The sequence below is a fragment of the Mus pahari genome, chromosome 5 (genome assembly GCF_900095145.1).
Source record: "Mus pahari chromosome 5, PAHARI_EIJ_v1.1, whole genome shotgun sequence".
NCBI lineage: Eukaryota > Metazoa > Chordata > Mammalia > Rodentia > Muridae > Mus > Mus pahari.
The window spans coordinates 58,964,338-58,982,883 of NC_034594.1; the positions used below are offsets into that span (position 1 = coordinate 58,964,338).

Genomic DNA, 18,546 nt, shown 5'->3' on the forward strand with positions numbered 1-18,546 from the left:
CATGATAAAGAATGGTACACCCCTGTGCTCATGGGTAAGCCAGGCATGGCTTACACCTGGCTCTGCAGTGTTGTCAGCATGACTGCAGGCACTGTGCTGAGTTCAAAAGCAATTGATATCCTCCCAGCAGGCATGGCTTTGTAGAAGTTCACTACCTGATCCACCTACACTGTCCAATACAGCAACGAGAAATCCAGGCCTGAGACATTAGAGACAGGCAATGCAAGAAAAGACAACAAACAGATCCAGCCTGAAAATGAGAAAGGTAGAAAAGTTAAATTAGTGGGTCTGGCCCGGCTGTAGGGGAGTTGTGGCTATGACTGCACCCAAGCTGGGAAGAAAGTGCAGGGCTGGCTGAGCTGCCAGCAACAAGGAAAGCAGCAGGGACATGCTAGCCAGTGGCTACACAGGATGCTTCTGCCTTGACCGCTAGCCCGGACATCATTTCATTTCTATCTGTTTTGATATAGACCATCTGCCAACTTGATAATGCTGCCAATTATCCACTTTAGGAGAATATTCTAGGGACAGGAGAAGAATGATACATTTTTAATTTACCTTAAACCCTCAGATTAGCAGTTGACCCATGTCTTCTTTATGTCCTCTCTACATAATTTAAAGATAAGAAATGGCCAATTTTTGTTGTCGTTGTGGCTGTGTCTAGTTTTCTGTCTTAGCCAAAGAAAGGAGCACTCACAAGGAGAGGAGAGGTAAGCCAGGCTTAGCTGGAGATCATACCCAGGGCTAGGTTTTGCATCAGGGTGGGTGCAAGCACTGCCCCGAGATCAAAAGGAGCCCAACAAATGCTTCTGAGGTATCCGACTTTGGACAAGCTCACTGTCTGCTGGGCCTGCACTGTCTAACGCAGCATCAAAGGCTTCTGTGGCCAAGGTGCGCTTGAAAAGTGGTTAATTGGGTATGTGAACTTGTTTCTAGTTTGCTTCATTTTAAGCAACTTAACATCAACAGCTGAAAAATCCATCTAATTATTGGAACATGTTTAATATTCAAAAACAATGTGTGGGGAATTACTCTTTTACTTGTAAAATTTAAGAACTCTTAACTATCAAGGAAATGTTTGTGGTAACAATTTAGAATTTGCATTGAAATGTGCTAAAGGTATAAATGTACCTGGGATGTGTGTGTGTGTGTGTGTGTGTGTGTGTGTGTGTGGCGGCTAGGAGCTGGCACTGGGAGTGGTCCTTTCTCACTTTCCACTTTATCTTTAGAGAGAGGATGTCTTGCTGAAATCAGAGCTCACTGTTGTGACCAGGATGCTTAGCCAGCAAGGCCCTGAGATTTACCAGCACGGGGATTATACATGTGTGCTCCGAGGCCCAGCCTTTTATAAGGATGCTGGGGTCCACGCTCAGCTCATCATGCTCATGCTGGAACACTTTCCCCATTGTTCCATCCCCTTACCTCCCAGTTTTAAACATTTCTTACAACTGCATCTTTGGTCCTTATTATTTCTAAATTTTGTATAATTTGAAAACTGAAGAAAAGAACTACTCCTTCTGTAACTTCCATAAGTGATTTAAAAGCACTCGAAGAAATAGTTAAATTTCAAAAAAAAAAAAAAAAAAAGCACGTGGCGGATAGCATAAAAGTGAAACTCAAACAACCTTGTATGTTCTCTAAATAGTCTATTCATGTAAATATCCTATTAAATAAGTATTAAAGTGCTATGGTAAAGAAAAATCTAAGCTTGCCTTCCTCTTTTCATATTCCATGAAACACAAACTAAATTTCTTTTTAACAATCCACTTTTCCCTAAAATAACCTAAAGTAAATGGAAATTGTAAATGTGTTTTATAAAGATACTAAAAAACAATAAAATAACTAAAATTATCAGACTTTTCCTAATCACCAGGATTTATGATAGACATGTTACTTGTGTTTACCCCTTGAATCTTTGTAATAACCTCCTGACATAGTATTGCAGACAGAATTATAATTTCTTAAGCATGTGTACATTCAAATATCAGGAAGTTAGCAATATGTCACTTATAAGACAGGAAGGAATTAAGACTGTAGGGGTAGATATGGTTACTGATCGATCTATAGATGTAGAATGCCTTGATTACTGGGATAATTGCAGGGTCCCCAGGGGACATGCATGGTAAATGTACCTTTTAAAATGAAATAAAAATAAAATAGATATTTCAAAATGAAGTGGATCAGTCAGCTTTCCGTTGCTATGACAAAATAACCTGAGATAATCAACTTAGAAGGGAAGGCTCATTTTGGTTCAGTTCTTGACGCTTCAGTTTGTGGTTCATTCGTTCATAGCATTTGAACCTGTAACAGCAGCATCCAACATGGGGGGTTGCATACTAAAGGAGGCTGCTTATCTTCTGACACCCAGGAGGCAAAACAAAGCAAGAGAAGGGGCTGGACTCCCATCATATCATCCAAGAGTGAATCTTACTGAATTTACCTCTTTCTACTAGGCATCAATTCTTAAAGGCCCTACCACCTCCAAATAGTACCAAAAACTCAGGACCAATTTGTAACACTCAGGTATTTTGGAAAAATTCCAGATCCAAACTATATCAGGAATTTCAACAATCCTAAACTGTAGTCCTTTAACTGAGCAAATCAGTTCCAAAACTGAGAGAATGAATTGACTTTTAAGGAAGACCTCATTGAAGAAACAAGATAAATGGCTACCTTCATATTTGACTTGCAGAAGACACATCTGACTATTCAATTGAATCGCTACTTCTTTTTTCAATTTCCCAGTTACAACATTATTATTTCATATGATCAGTGTTTAGGATTAGGGTCATATTGAATCCTAGAGTTGAACAATGAGCCTAAATCAACTCTTTCACACGGCAAAGAAATACTGAAAGCAAATATGTCACACTTAAAAATTATATTTAATTACATTTTAAAATTTAAGGGTTTTGTTTTAATTATCAACAATTTGAATTCATCCTTTTTCTAGACATATAATAAAACACACACACACATTTATTTGCATGTACCTACATCTATCTATATAGCTGAATCTACGCATTGATTTTGATTTACATGCCTGCTTACCACATCTCCCATAACACCCATGACTTTCTGTTTTATTTATTGTATTATGTGTTTTAATTTTAATGTATTTTTTTGTTCCTTATCATTTTCAAAATTGGTGCAACTTAGAAAACTAATGATGCACTGTCACTGGGACAAGTAGATTCCATGCTATTTGAGTTCTGTAAGCCTTTTCCTAAAAGATTTGTGTTGTTAATTACTAAGCTTCAAGCATATTCAATTAATTCTTCTCCCCATAGAAGACACTCAAAGTATTTGTCTCTTTTTGGTGGCATCATGATTCACTTGAAAATGAGTTCACAGGCAAAGATTACTGCCAAAGACTCTCTAGGCTTTTAGGCTCTGTGTTATACTATCTTTGGCACACCATTTACACTCAGTTTCCATTATTTACATGGGATTCCCTTCCTGTGGGAGTCTTATGTCAGTGTATTCAAATCCATTCTCACTAAAGTGGAGGGAGAACACTGACTTGGGATTTAGAGACCTTAAAAGCTTCAACCTCATAGAACCATTCAACAACTGGCAAAGAATGTAAAGAACCCCTTGGCAAATGTAGACTATTTAGTACAGAGATATAAGGAGATTATTTTTCTTGCTCTGAAGTAATGCCCATATCAGACTCCTCTTTGGTCCTTATTTTGTTCACTAAGCATATATGTAAACAAACAAATTAGAAACATGCAATATTATTTTTATAAATAATTCTTTTCTTCCTTCATCTTGCTTTTCATCCTGATGTTTAAGGGACTTGAAAAAGAAGCAAGGATTATTGTGCTTACATGTTAAAAAGAGATCCAAATGCAGAGGGAAGAGCAAGCCAAGCTGAGCTGTACTAACTCCTTGGCCTCTGTTTTTGGGCCACACTCTGAGTAGCATCCTCTGAGTACAGATATGGAAGAAACACCTTAACTCCTAAGGCAAATGGCCTCCTTGTCTTTCTGCATGAGATACCCAGTGGGTAGTAGACTAGAAAGGATTTCTCATAGGCTAAGGGAGCCTACATGCTTGCAATTTTCCACCACTGTATAACATTGCTGCAGTTGACTCTGAAATGTCCCCCACACGCTCAACACTTTGCACTTTGGTTCCCTAGCCTGTGGTGCTATCTTAAAGATTAAGGAGTATCTAAGATGTGGTACTTTGTTGAAGGAAGTGGGTAAGGAGGGACAGACCTTTGGAGGTTGTAGCCCCACCCTAGTTCCACTCTTGCTCACTCTACTTCTAGATCCTTCTTTGCAGAGTGAGAAGTCTCTGCCATGTGTTTATGTCACCATGAACACTTCTGTACCTTCTTTGCTCTGATGGAGTGACATCTCCCAGAACTATATGCCAAAAAACAAATCCCTTCTCACTTAAATTGCTTTTGTATGTATTTTGTCAGTGTGCTAAGAAAAGCAACCAACATAAGTACTAATTGCTGCACAGTGAAATTCTATAAGGCAAATACTCTGGTGCTCCAAAGGACGAGACAGACACCTTCCCCTGTGTCAAACATAGATCTAGGATGTCCAGGCCATCTGGGTTTTCATTACATCAGACCTTTGTTCTTTTGACTCCAAATCTAAAAGTCACTACTCAATCCCATTAGCTCCTAGTCACTCAGGTTAAACAATAGGCACCCAGAAGAAAATCCAAGTTTCTTTGGATCAATTGGATAATAGAATATATACGGAAAACAAAATTAAGGACAATAGAAGATTCCCTAATGATTGAGGCCATGTCATTTACCAGACAAGGGTCATCAAAGTTTTCTGTCACTATAGTATTGAAGGATTGCATAGTGTTTTAGATTTGGTACACCATCCTCTGGCCTTTTCTCTTTCCTCTTTTCTCATCTTTATGTTTGGTTTTGTCCCTTTATTTTATGCCATCTTAAAATTGTGAGGAGCATTCCTTCTTCGTGGGTTGTGGGCTAAAGATAGAATTTGACATGAGAACTGTATAGTTCACAAAGACACTGGGTGGAGAAAACTCTCCAGTATCAGAGGACAGTTTATGATGGAGGTCTTAGGGTGGCAATTGTAACTAAGAGTCCCTCAAGATGATAAGTTTATCCTGGATGTGCACATCATTGACTAGCAATGATTTCACTACCCAGATTTACCACATATTGAGACATCTCTTGATCTTTGGGCAAAAGTAAAAATTAAAGCCATATTTGACTTTATGCATACACTATATCTCTGTCATGCCCAAACTTAAATTTTTTATGTCTTCTATTGTTTCAGGATCATCTCAAAATATTAGTGGATTTTTAAAATGTTTCAATTTCAGGTCGAGACTTGTGAATCTGTTATGTGAAGATTCACTATATAGATAGATACAATCAGAAGGATGACTGATCCTTGGTTCCCAAGTCTCCTCTTGTGTCAATGGATAACCATTCTTTATTTGAGAGGAAGGAAAAAGGATTTAAAAATGAAGAAAACCTATGTGGTTAGCAGTGACTATAAGGCATAAGAAATTACAGGAATTAACCAGAAAATAGATCTATATACATTAAATTTGGTATCTGTAAGCTTTATCAAAACAGGCTATAAGCAGAATAAGAAAAAATGATTCATAAATATTTTGTGTGACTGAGGAAATAGCTTAGTTGGTAAAGTGCTTGTTGCACTGCATAAAGACCTGAGTTTAGGTTCTGGACTCCACATAAAAGAGCAGGCTATGGTGATACACACCTGAAACCCTAGTTCTGGATAGGGAGAAAAGGGCAGATGACTGTGTGTGATGGTCCACCAGGCTAGCATAATCAGTAAGTTTCAGGAAGTTGAGAAAAACTGTCTCAAAAAAAAAAAAAGAATGAAAAGGAAAGGAGAGGGGAGGGGAGGGAAGGGAAGGGAAGGAAAGGAAAGGAAAGGAAAGGAAAGGAAAGGAAAGGAAAGGAAAGGAAAGGAAAGGAAAGGAAAGGAAAGGAAAGGNAAGGAAAGGAAAGGAAAGGAAAGGAAAGGAAAGGAAAGGAAAGGAAAGGAAAGGAAAGGAAAGGAAAGGAAAGGAAAGGAAAGGATAGAAAACGTCCTAAGGAATGAAATCCAAGCTTGAGTTCTGACTCTATACCAACAACTATACACATACACCAACTCACATATTTCTGTAATTTCTCCCATCAGAAAAGTTTCTTCATAATGGGAAATTTAAAACTTTGAAGGAAGAAATGTATTCATTTTTTTTTTTTTTTGGCCAGTTCATCTTCACTGAATTTTAATAGTCTCAGCTGTTTGGACTTAAACGGGACCCTGATAAATGCCAAAAGGACTAAATTCACTTTCATGTTAAGCAAAGCTCTGCCTTTGGACCACACATCCAAGCACAATCATGAAAGTCCTAAGCTGATTTCTGTGCAAGGCTAGAACAACTAAAATCAAGTTCTTTAGTATATAAATCTGTATTCAAGTCCTGAGTGGCAATACCATAACTACAAGATATCAACAGATAGCCCTTGTGTTTATCTCCTTCCTTAATTCACTCCTGTACAATTTCATTAATGGTTAAAAGTTTCACCAAGCTTTTCATCTTGGTGTTAACTGCTCAAAGATGTCAATCTACAGATCCTTACACACTTCTTGTCTATAAAAGCATTGTTCTAGGTACCACTGAAACAAATTTAAAAAAACATAGAGTTAATTCTTACCTATATCCTATATACCATATATACAAGATTTTATATATATATATATATATATATATATATATATATATATATATATATATATATATTTGGCCTCAGACAGGTTAGAAGGTAATATGTGCTTAGCTGTGAAATGGACTTACACATTATAAATAATACAGGACCTTAGTAAATCATTTGCCCATTTATCAATCATTCATTGGTATTTACATTCAGCCACGCTTTACTCCTCCTTATGAATTTCCTTAAAACTCCAGAGTCACATATCTAGCTTCCTACTTGACTTTGCCATCATAGACCTATAAGGCACTGAGAACTCAGCACCTCTATAATGCACTTAGAATCTTGTTCCTGAGCTCCTGTTCTCATACACTTTTCTACTGAAGGATACCATGATTTTGAATGTACACATCAAAACTTAACAGCAGAGGCCAGAGAGATCTCTCAGCACTTAAGAGCACTTGCAGCTCTTACAGAGGACCTGGGATCAGTTTCCAAGAGCTACAATTAGTGGCTCACAACCCCCAGCAATTCAGTCCCATGAGATTGCATGCTTTCTGTGGGCACCAAGCATGAACATGTTAGAGATATATGCAGGCAAATTACTCGTATACATACGATAAAAAATAAACCCTTAAAAAATGTGCACAGTAAACCCAGATTGCTCTTTTCCCCCATGCTTGGCAAATAACACATAGCAAACCCAACTTATTCTGCTACTGAAATGTATCCAGAATCTAAACACTTCTCACAAATCTGTGAGAAAATCATCCTGGGTTTTAGCTGGAGCACTGCCATAGCTTTCTGTCTACCAGTCTTCTCACTGCTCCTAGTTTTGCTCTCTGTATCCCTAGTCCCTTTTAGAGACTCTCAAATTCATGAGCTGACATTCAAATCCACAGGTTGAAGGGGATCTCTGTGGAGAGGTTAGATTCTCATCTTTCAAACCTAAGCCATGTGAGCCAGGCTCTTCATCGTGGTACTGAGGTGGTCCTCTATTGGAATAAAACAGAACTGCTGAAACCACAGACTCCCAGCATCCCCACCAGCTCTTCCCATAGAAAGTTACTGGAGGCTACAGGGGAAGGATCTACACGCATAGTAGCTTCCACATGGAGTAGAGGCAAGTAAAACTTCCCAAAGTACTATCTTGGAAGGTGGGCATGCTCTCACTAACAAATTTGTTCACTAAATAGGTTAATGCACCTATTAAAGAGCCTCCTGAAATGCACCGACATCTTCAAACTTTACAGCCAAGCCAGAGATTTCTGATGGTTTTGTTTTCTTCACTGTGCTACGCGTGTGAATTCTGGAGTCGCCTGAGAGGACATTTTCAAGAGGCACAATGACTTTGTAGGAGCATAGGCTACTCTATTTGGCCCAGGAGTTTGTTTTCATTAAGACTCTAACAAGGTGGAAAGCAGAGTGGCTTTGGGAACCAGTGGCCTCGTGGTCTGTACAATGCTAATGCTGACACTTAGTTCCGGAATGTTAACAGGGCACCCAGTTGTTCAAACTTCTGATTTGTCTTGTTAAACTTTCCAGTTGACACATTGTTGCACACATTTATGGGGTGCCATGTGATATTTCAATCTATGTATTCATTACATCAAGTTCAGATCAAGGAAAGTATATTTAGTTCCTCACACATCTGTCATTTATTTGTGGTAAAAAAATATTCAAAATTCTTTCTTTTAGATTTTCAAATATATTGTATGTTATCATGACAAGATGAAATCTTTTTGTTTTCAGAGTTTAGAGTTTAGGACTTTTAATTTGTCCTAAAGTCACTGAAGCAAAAAACATGATAAAATACTCATTTACAACCCCAAACACAAACACACACACACACACACACACACACACACACACACACACGAGAGAGAGAGAGAGAGAGAGAGAGAGAGAGACAGAGACAGAGACAGAGACAGAGACAGAGACAGAGAGAGAGAGGGGGGGGAGGAGAGATGAGAAACTTTTATTTTTAGGAAAATAGATTTAATAAATGGTATAAAATGATATAAATTCAAAATGTTAGGGCTATCTCAATCCATGACGTTCTATTTAATGCTAATAAAAGAACTATATAAATTGAAAGGAAACTTAGAAAAATAGTTAATTAGTATTTAATAATTTAAAACACCTTATCTATTTATTTTGGAAAAAATTATAATCTAAGATGAAAAACTATTGGTTTGTACAACATGCACAAATGCACATCTATAATCTATGAATGTTATACTATTGGTAAAAATTAGAAAACAAGATTTTTTGACCATCAATCAATCTCAAGTCTTTTTAAGTTTTATAGAGGTAATGAGTGTGAATTTTTTGGATTTCATGCTTCCCTGCAGAGACAATCATAACCCTAAATTCAAGAGCAATATTACTTTGTGAAAACTCAAACTTTGACTTGTCAAGGAGTTGGGGTACAATGTTACCCTGTGGTCACCTGTCACTCAGAGGCATATCCAGGGCCAGATGACTTTTGATAAAGAACTGTGAGTGCAACAGGTTATTTTTTCATTCATTTTTATTTACTATATCCTTGAACACTGAAATCTAAGAGAGAAAAGACAAGTCATTCGCTGAAAGTACTCTGTCTTCAACACCTCTCCAGTTTGGGAAAGTTCAGCACACAGCCGATAGCTGGATGGGGGATTTCAATGACTAAGCAGATCTCTTCCCCAAATCTTAAAGTAAGGAGAGACTCTATACTTAATCCTTGCTACTCAAATGCAGCCACAGAGGAGTAACACTAGCTACAATGATAAAAACACCAATTTTAAAAAAAATTACATAATTTGACAGTTGGCAGGAAAAACTTTCTAATAAAAACACCACACATTCCACAAAATCCCAATACATGACTCTGATTCTGTGCCAAAGTTAACTAAGCTTTTCAAAAAAGCATTTCCTTTTCAGAGTCAGAAAAAGGACAGGAAAACAACCCGAGATAGCTTGAAGTTAGAGGTCTAACTCCTGTGATTGTTTATAGGTGATATATATATTTACACACATTCTGGGCTCCTCTTCCAAGCTAGGACTTACACAGCAGAATTCACTGAAATAAAATGTCCAGTATTTCTGTTCTCCCCTCCCTCCCATTCTGCAGTTAATAACACACAAATGCTAGGAGGCAGAGGCTTTCTCAGAAGCACACCACACATTTACATGACAGATCTAAGAAAAAGAAAATCAGCTCTCTAAATGTTAGCAATGCTTCTGAGAGATTTTTTCCCCCCCAAACAGCCACAAGAAAGTAGAAAACTTGAGGTCACACATATCTTGATCCAAAGCCAAACACCCAAACCTCCCCAAATGCAGCATCTTTCTCCGTAATAACAGTTCAATCAAAAGAGGCTGTTTGCCAAGAATACAGTACCATGATGAGGGTTCTGGGTCTGTTCATCATTTCGTCGTCACTTTCGAGAGGCAAGATTTCATGGGACGGTTCCTCCTGGCGTCTTCTGCAAATGTGTGGACAGCTCCTCTGGACCACAGAGCGGAAAGCTTGGAGCAGAACAATACTGGGAGTGCAGCCCATCGCTGCATCCTGGAGCCTACAGAATAACTTCTATGTTGATGTGGTGTTTGAAAAACAGTGGCTCCTTGTCCCTGAGAACGAGCCTACACGGCAGCTGCAGTCAGCTCACCCTCCAATCACTTCCTCCAGCTCTGATCATCTGATCATAGCCAAATAGCTCAGATGCAGAGATGGGAAAGATTTGATCCACGGAAACTGAACACACTCAACAACATCAGAGTGCTTCATCCAGCGAAGGTTTCTCAGTGCACAGTTTGAAAACGTGGTTTCTGTTTATTACAATGACTGTCTTTGATTCCTGCTTCAGACTCTGGATAAATATGTCTTTCCTACTCATATGCACACACTCACACACACTACACACACACACACACACACACACACACACACACACACACACATACACCATAGATCATTCTTCAAATTAAACAACTAGAAATCGGACTTCATGCTGTCTTTTTTTCTCCCGAGGCAAATGAGCAGGATATTGACTGAGGATAGTTTAAAATATGTAAACACTTTCTGAAGAAAGTTTTTCTGGTTACCTCATTAAGCTGTTGGTATTTTACTTTGCATAAATTCCAGAAGAGTGATCAGCATCAGAAATGTAGAGTGCCCCGAATCAAGACGGTTTATCAAAGAAGTATGCATGCGATAACAGACCATATGAGAGATGGCAGTGTTCTCCGTGATTTCTTTTCAATGGTGTAGTTGTTCTGTTCCCACACACACAGTTCTGCAGCCTAATACATTTTTATATTTACATAGGCGGTTTACAGGGCTGAAAAATCTCTCTCTATCTGAGGTCACCCGTTGCACTCTGCCAAGCTGACCTCTTAGAAACAGCTGGAAAACATTTTAACATCCTATCAATAAGAACTAAAGCTTTGCAGAAACACATTGGGATCTTTGGTAGTGAAGTGTCTAGTGTTCCCTGGCTTCTGGAAGACTAGTCACTTAGGAGGCAACCAAAGAGGGATACTTAGAAATCACATGACCCATCTGGAATGGCCTCAAGATCTAATGGTATACTGAAAGAGAATAGGGCAGCAGGGGATACATGAGCTAAAAATATCTCATGGAAAATGGACTTTGCTTACAAACGAGGAAAGCATGAAATCCCGGGAGGATTTTCAATGTTAGGATCTTCCTGCCAAGCTGATTTTTTTCAGCTCAGCTCTCAGAGATTTAAATAATAAAAAAATCAAAACAGAACAATCTTCTGTTGAGTTTTTGGGGCTCCTTGTGTACAGCATGTTACTGTATGCAGTTTAGGGAAGGCGTACTCTTCTGTAAGGTGTGGCTGGCCCAGCCATAGCCACGCCCCTTTCACAGAAGCATATCGCAAAAATGCTCAATTAGGCATTAATTACTCAGTAATCTGTCACAACACAGTACCGTTTTAATTGGTATGTCTGCCAAAGAAATAAAACATGCTTCTTCCCCCCTTCTCTTTTAAGAAGTTCTGCCTGCCAATAGTTTTCAACTCATTCTGTTTTGAGAAAACATATTTTAGTGCTGCCAGAGATAGAAGAAAAAAAAATTAAAAACACACGCTGACAGTGCTGGCAAGCCCTTAAGTTCCTCTGGACCTCTGTCGGCCATGACTGTGCTCTAATCAAAACCATTTCACTCCAGAGGACTGGGGCATTTACTGACAAGAGGCCACAGCTTAGCTCATCTGGTGCAAGTCTATTGAACAGACTAACACGTGCCAAGTTTGAGTTTGTGCACATACCCTGTGAAATATGGATGTCCCTTCAGGCTCTGGATGGATGGATGCGGTTGACCACCAGTCACCTATCCTCCATCTCATAGCAGAACTCTCTCCAGTGCTTTACATGGGTTATAATCACCTGCTCATGAGCACATGGCTAACCAGACCCACCTCCAGCTCTAGCTGGAAAATGGAAAGGGAAAGAGTCCTAGCTCAGTCACACACATGCCAGTGGCTCAAAGGCATACTTTGGCTTCTGAACTTCTTTCTGGTGACCTCTCTTCAAGTCTGACTAACACTCTGGGGTGGCTTTTGGAGTCTGATGTTTTGGCAGATGGCACAGTCTTTAGGGACATACACGGGATGCTTTCTAGCTATTAGAAGCCTGTTTGCATCGATCCTCTCTGGCTCTGAAGAATCTGCCCCTATTATTGATGGACTGCTAGGGAGGGGCTCTCGCTACCCTTCCCCCCCTTCTTCCTTCCTTCTTCCTTCCTTCTTTCTTTTTGACTCTAACTCTCTATTTTAAGAGACTGACCAAGGATGACTTCCTTTTGAATCCGGAGTATAAAACAGTTATCCACTGGCTAAAGAACAAGATGGGAGGTGAGGGTCAGACATGTTCAACAGTAAAGTGGCAAGGGGCTAGGTTGTGAGACCTAAGGTTTATATGGCTGCAAGGTGTGGGTCTGATTAGGGAAGAAGACAGAAATATGTTCAAAAAAGCTTTCCCTTATGTCAACATAGCACGGACATGGGCAGAAATGAAACATTTTAAAAATGAGCTGTCCACCTCTGTGCTGAGTCTGCTTGCTTTTCATGTAAATCATTAATCTGGCTTCAAAGATGACCCAACCTGTAACTAACTTATGGAGACTTTCCTTCACTTTCATCTACAACTTTCTCCTAAGTGGACATGATTTCATGACTTCATCAGACACTGACTAAATGTAAACTCAATTGGTGATATTTTTAACTTCATTTTCTAATATGAAGGGATATTGCCACTAACAATGTGTATTACTAAGCCTTCCAAGGTGCTGGGAACAAGAGTTTGAGTTGTTAAATACATACTGTATATCAATTCATCCAACATTTACAAAAATCTTAAAACAATGCATAGTGGGGGGAAAAAGCTTGAGAAAACCATGCTATATAGATTTGAATTAACCTTCCTTCCAACAGAAACAAAAGGAGGCAAAATAAGATGCAATTGTTAGGGTTTGGTATATTAGGCAGAAAGATGCTGTAAGAGGTAAAAGCATTTGAAGATGGGCAAAGATAAAGAAGGAGGATGAAGTGGAGGAGGGGGAGAAGGAGGAAGAGGAGGAGGCAGAGGAAGACTTAAGGGACAGGGATACGAAATCATTTCCCAAATAACCTGCCACACCAAAAGGCTGCCTGCTCTTGACTCAGAAGACTGCTCGTTGGCTACTATTGGCTCATCTTGCTAAGTGAAGGGAGTTTTAATGTAGCTGCTGTCTAAGATTTTTTGGCTTAAAAGTTCCTTAAGTGTAGGTGCAGCTATTTCCACCACTAGGGTAGTATATCCAAAAGTCTTGTTTTCTTTAATGGGAAAGGAAACACATTTAATTTAAATAAATAATGTCAACTGAAAGTATTCTAGCTTTCCAGCTTTGTTAAATTATGTAAGAGTTGTATGTTTAAATCTATATAGCTCATCTGTCTTGCCTTGTATCTAAATCTATCCTGACCATCTTGGATTGGATTGTAGTTGGACAGGATGAGGGTGAAGCCTGAGTTCTTTGCCTCCTCAAACATTTGGTGCTTCTCTGGCTCCTGAGAGAGAATGTTGACCTGTAGCTGGGGTCTGGGGGCCTTCTGCCATCTCTGTAGGATATACGTGTACTACAAAACCAGGACTGATCATCACTGGTACTACAAAACCAGGACTGATCATCACTGGTACTACAAAACCAGGACTGATCACTGGTACTACAAAACCAGGACTGATCACTGAAAGTGTCATGGTAGGAACAGAGAGCTTTTGTGTTTTGTGGTCATCCTGGTGGCCTGTCCTACATTGTGTTCCTCAATGTTAGTTTGAGGTCACCATCTCAAGACTGTAATAAGTTCTGAGTAGACCTTTCTCAAAAATGAGAAATCTGTAGGAATGCTAAGATTTCTGTTGTTTGACTGAACTATAGTAAGAACAAATTCCCACCTCATGACCACATTTCAAGAGAGAGAGAGTATTTTACCATTTAAAGAGAGAGAGAGGTTACAGGTTAAGTGAGATCATAATAGCGAAACCCTAATCCATGAAGACAGATGCCTTTATAATAGGAAGAGACACTGTCTTTATGTACACATAGTAAAGGGGCCACAGAAGACACAGAAGGAAGGCAGCTATATAGATGAGAAGGAAATTTGAGTTTCCAGTCTCTAGAGTTGAAACTATTTTTGTTGTCTAAGACACTTGTATGTGTGTGTGTGTGTGTGTGTGTGTGTGTGTGTGTGTGTGTGTGTGATGTGTCCTTGGGCTAGCAGAGCCCAGCTTCCCTGTAAGTGGAGTCTGCAGGCCCAGAACTCTGAAGCAGAAAAAGCACATTTGTTACCTTCCTCTTTCCCTATACCAGGTGAAGATGACTTAGAGTAGTACAGAAGGGACTCATGAGAAGAGGAAGTTGGGCTTCTTTGGCAGAGGAGAACCTGCACATCACTGAATTATGAAAACTGAACCTTGCTGATCCTAATGAACTGAAGATAGAAAACACCAGAATATCTCCAGAATGGATATAATGGGGATTCAGTTGACAAGTTGTTCTTGTCACAACTACATAAGGCATCAGTTACTTGTCTTCAGAGATAATGACAATCGATATGTCAAATGACACATATGATGACATATGTTGTGGTTTGAATATGCTTGGACCAGGGAGTGGCACTATTAGGAGGTACGCCCTTGTTGGAGTAAGTGTGGCCTGGCTGGAGGAAGTGTGTCACTGTGGGGATGGGCAATAAGAAACTCCTCCTAACCACACGGGAACCTGTCTTCTCCTAGTGGCCTTCAGATGAAGATGTAGAACTCTTAGATCCTCCTGTTCTATGCCTACCTGGATGCTGCCATGCTCCCACCTTGATAAGGGATGGAACCTCTACACCTGCAAGCCAGCCCCAATTAGATGCTATCCTTATAAGAGTTGCCTTGGTCATGGTGTCTCTTCACAGCAATGGAAACCCTAACTACAGCAACATATATGTTAGCTGAGCTCAATTCTCTCCCAGACTTTGTGTCCCTGTCCTTCCACCCCTATGTGGTGTACTCTACTGATTTTGTGATAGGAAAAATATGGGAAGACCTAGGGACTAAGGCAGGGAGCCAGAAAACCCGTCTACGTATTTAGGCTGGGCAGATCTTCAACAGGGGAACAAAATGAAGTTTTGTTTGATGAACACATCGATCAGTAGAAACATAAAGATAACATCATCACCAGTACCACTTTTTCCACCACCATCTCAGAGGCTCAGATCTTTCCAAGCAAAATTAACCCAAAGGAGGAGCACACTCAAAGGATAAAGGAAAATAGATTTTAGTTCCAAGTCAAGTAGAGCCAAATCACAGGATTTGGCTGTTTTCCAGGCAGGGACTATGAAGGATTTTCATCTGTATCTATCTTCATGTGTAAAAGGTACGTCCTTTTACACATAATCTGAATTGAATGTCTAGGAAGGCACCGGGGCCTTTTTAGCTGAACAGTGGAAACTATAAGCACCAAATATGATTCTCCTTAAGGCATCAACTTGCGTCTTCCATGCCTACTTTAACTCAAGGACTTAGCAAATGCACAAACTTCAGTAGTAACCTAGGGCCTGTTCCCCCCCCCCCCGCCCATAATTTTGTTTGAAGATTTCTTCTCTTTCCTTCTTCCTTTCTTCATTTTCCCTTAATTATAGTGGCCTCCTTCTTACTGGTGACTTTCCTGAATGCTGAATGAGTTGTACAATTTACAACTAATCACGTTGGGAGCAAGCATGTGCTTTTATTGTTTTAAGAACACAGGTGCAGTTGTCAAGCCCCCCTTATCTTCATTTTCTTCTCATTGGCATTGGCATGGCACAAAAGCCAGTTCCTCTTTTGCTGGTACATTTAGATGCATCAAGGAATAAACCTTCATACTCTCTAAGTGAGCTTCCTGCTGAGTGCATGGGTAATTTAAATGTTCCATTAATATCATGTATTACATTGCTCATGTTGCACTGAACACAATAAATCGTTCTTCTTCTTAATGGTATAGCAGTTAGACCAAAAAAAAAAAAAATCAGGAAGTTGGCTGTCCAAATTTACATTCCTATTGAGTCATTTACTGCCCTTCTCAGCCTAAGCAGTTTCCTTGTCTATTAAAGTATAAGTCCTCACGAGGACCCAACACACATGTCAAGGGCTCATCCCAGTATCAGATGCAGAGGATGTATTCTGTTTATCTGTCTCATCACCATTGAAAAAAACAAGACTTAAAGATTTCCTGCTATTGCCTGTTTTCTCCTCACCTCCTCCACAAATGTTTTTTGTTTTTTTTTTTTCCTACCTGCCTTTTCTTGTCTACGGGCACATAATGTTCCCTGGGTGATAGGGAAAGAAGGATTTTTAGATATGCCTCCCCTGTGTTTTGAAGCTAGTTGCCATGGTAATGGGTCACAAGTTCCAGAACCATATGTAGTCGTTTCCTACAAGTAAACAAATTTGAAGTATGATAACAATGCTTGGATAGCTTGAGGTTTCTCATTTTGCAACTTCAACTACTCTAATTACAGCCAAGTCCCAGGAAGGAACAAACACAATTTCTGTAGCGCTAGAAAGAGATGGCTCATGCTTAATTTTACAAAGTATATGGGAGCAGTTTAGGGGGTTGGTTCTCACACTGTCATTGCTACATTACATGGGACTCTGCAGAAGTCTGCTAAACTGAACTGGCAGTAACTTTTGGTTAGAAATAAAACAACTAATGTCCTAATCAAATATGAACATGGAACGGTCAGTTAGAAGAGGAAGTATGTTCCTGTTGAAGACAAGCATACTTAGCTCCTAAGGACTATGGTCAGTCCTGCCATGAAGCCAGCCTACTGAGAACCAGGACTTTGGCTGTGCTCCTGATAGGAGACACCAAGTTGCATTATTCCAGTGTGGAAATATAGAAAGTGGCTCAAAGTATTAAATAGAAACTTTGAAGTCAAAAAGACCTGACTTTGAATCCTGGTTTTATTGTTGAGAATATGACTTCAGTTTTCTTTAGCTGTGCAGTAGAGTTGTAACAAAGACAGTGTATAACACTAGCAGAAATACACTTAGCTCTCCTTTTGCCACTCAGGTCAATGCAACGATGTTTATTGTTACCACGGTTTCCTAAGCAACCGAATGTAAGTACCAATGAGTAATGATCTTTCACTTCAAAGTACAAAGATAAAAAGATACAAAGTCAAGAGCTGGAGCAATGGCTCAGCAGTTAAGAGCACCGACTACTCTTCCAGAGGTCCGGAGTTCAGTTCTCAGCTACCACGTGGTGACTCACAACCATCTGTAATGGATCTGTAATTCCCTCTTCTGGTGTGTCTGAAGACAGCTACAGTGTACTCGTATACATAAAATAAATATCTTAGAGAAAAAGATACAAAGGCAAAAGAGATAGATTGGGCAGTGCAACTTGTTCTACCTCACCAGTGAAGTGGGGTAAGTCCAAGACTGAGTAAGGCTAACTTAAAATATGAACTATCTACAAAGGAACTGATCCATCACAAAGGAAAGGACCAGTGGTAGCCAACTCAACAAAAATAAAAAGATTAAAAATAAATCAAGGTCATAGTATCTGGAATTAATCTATGTTATAAACTATAAACAGAATAAAGGTCTGTGTGAATGACACAGTATTAAGCTCTGCATGTAAAGGGGAGTTCACAGTGACACTGATGTACCAGGAAAAATCAGATTTCCAGTAGCTGTGGTGTAGGGCCAGAGAGATCTTTGAGACGTTTCGAAGGGATTTTTTTTTTTTTTTTTTTTACTTTGATAAGTACTTTCTGTGATTCACAATGAAAAGTTAGGGGACTAAACTGAGTAAACTCAGCTATTTTCAAAAGTTAGCTACGGTAAGTGACTAACTCTTGATAAGTGACTCGATAAGTGACTAACTCTCCTTTCAGCACTTGCCCTGCTTTATTTCTCATGCTTACTTTCGAATTTGAGTCATGGCAGGAATTTACCACCCATGTCCGGAACATCTCAGATGAAATTTAGTTTGTGATAATCACGGGTTGCTCTTTAAACTTAAAGATGACAGTTTTCAAAGCCACTGACGAATGTTCTCCCAAATCAGTTAGGAAGCTGAGAAGGAGGCTGGAAACTTGAGCACATCTGAGCTTAGCTGTTTACCAGACCCAGGTTTTGAACGTACCCTCAGATAAAAAACATTTGAAAGGTAACAACACATGCCAGGTTTTAACCAAAGATGGTGGCGGGGATTGGAGGTAGTCATAGGATAAGGGTCACCTTCTTTTTAAAACCTAAAGCAGCTTAGCCACCACCACCTCCTCCTCCTCCTCCTCCTCCTCCTCCTCCTTCTTCTTCTTCTCCTTCTCCTTCTT

At 39.5% G+C, this 18,546-nt stretch overlaps 1 protein-coding gene across 12 annotated transcripts in view; it reads right to left on the reverse strand.

Moving 5' to 3' along the window:
* Positions 1–18,546, reverse strand: part of Dock10 (dedicator of cytokinesis 10) — a 243,697-nt gene that overhangs the window by 186,382 nt on the left and 38,769 nt on the right. For 9 of the 12 annotated variants that reach the window (XM_029538335.1, XM_029538331.1, XM_029538334.1 and 6 more), the window contains exon 1: positions 10,068–10,330. The exons of the other annotated variants lie outside the window; for them this stretch is intronic. In XM_029538335.1, coding sequence (XP_029394195.1) covers positions 10,068–10,229 — 162 coding nt within the window. In that variant the 5' untranslated portion in view covers positions 10,230–10,330. Of the gene's footprint in view, positions 1–10,067; positions 10,331–18,546 lie in introns of those variants that run through there. 12 annotated transcript variants of the gene reach the window in all.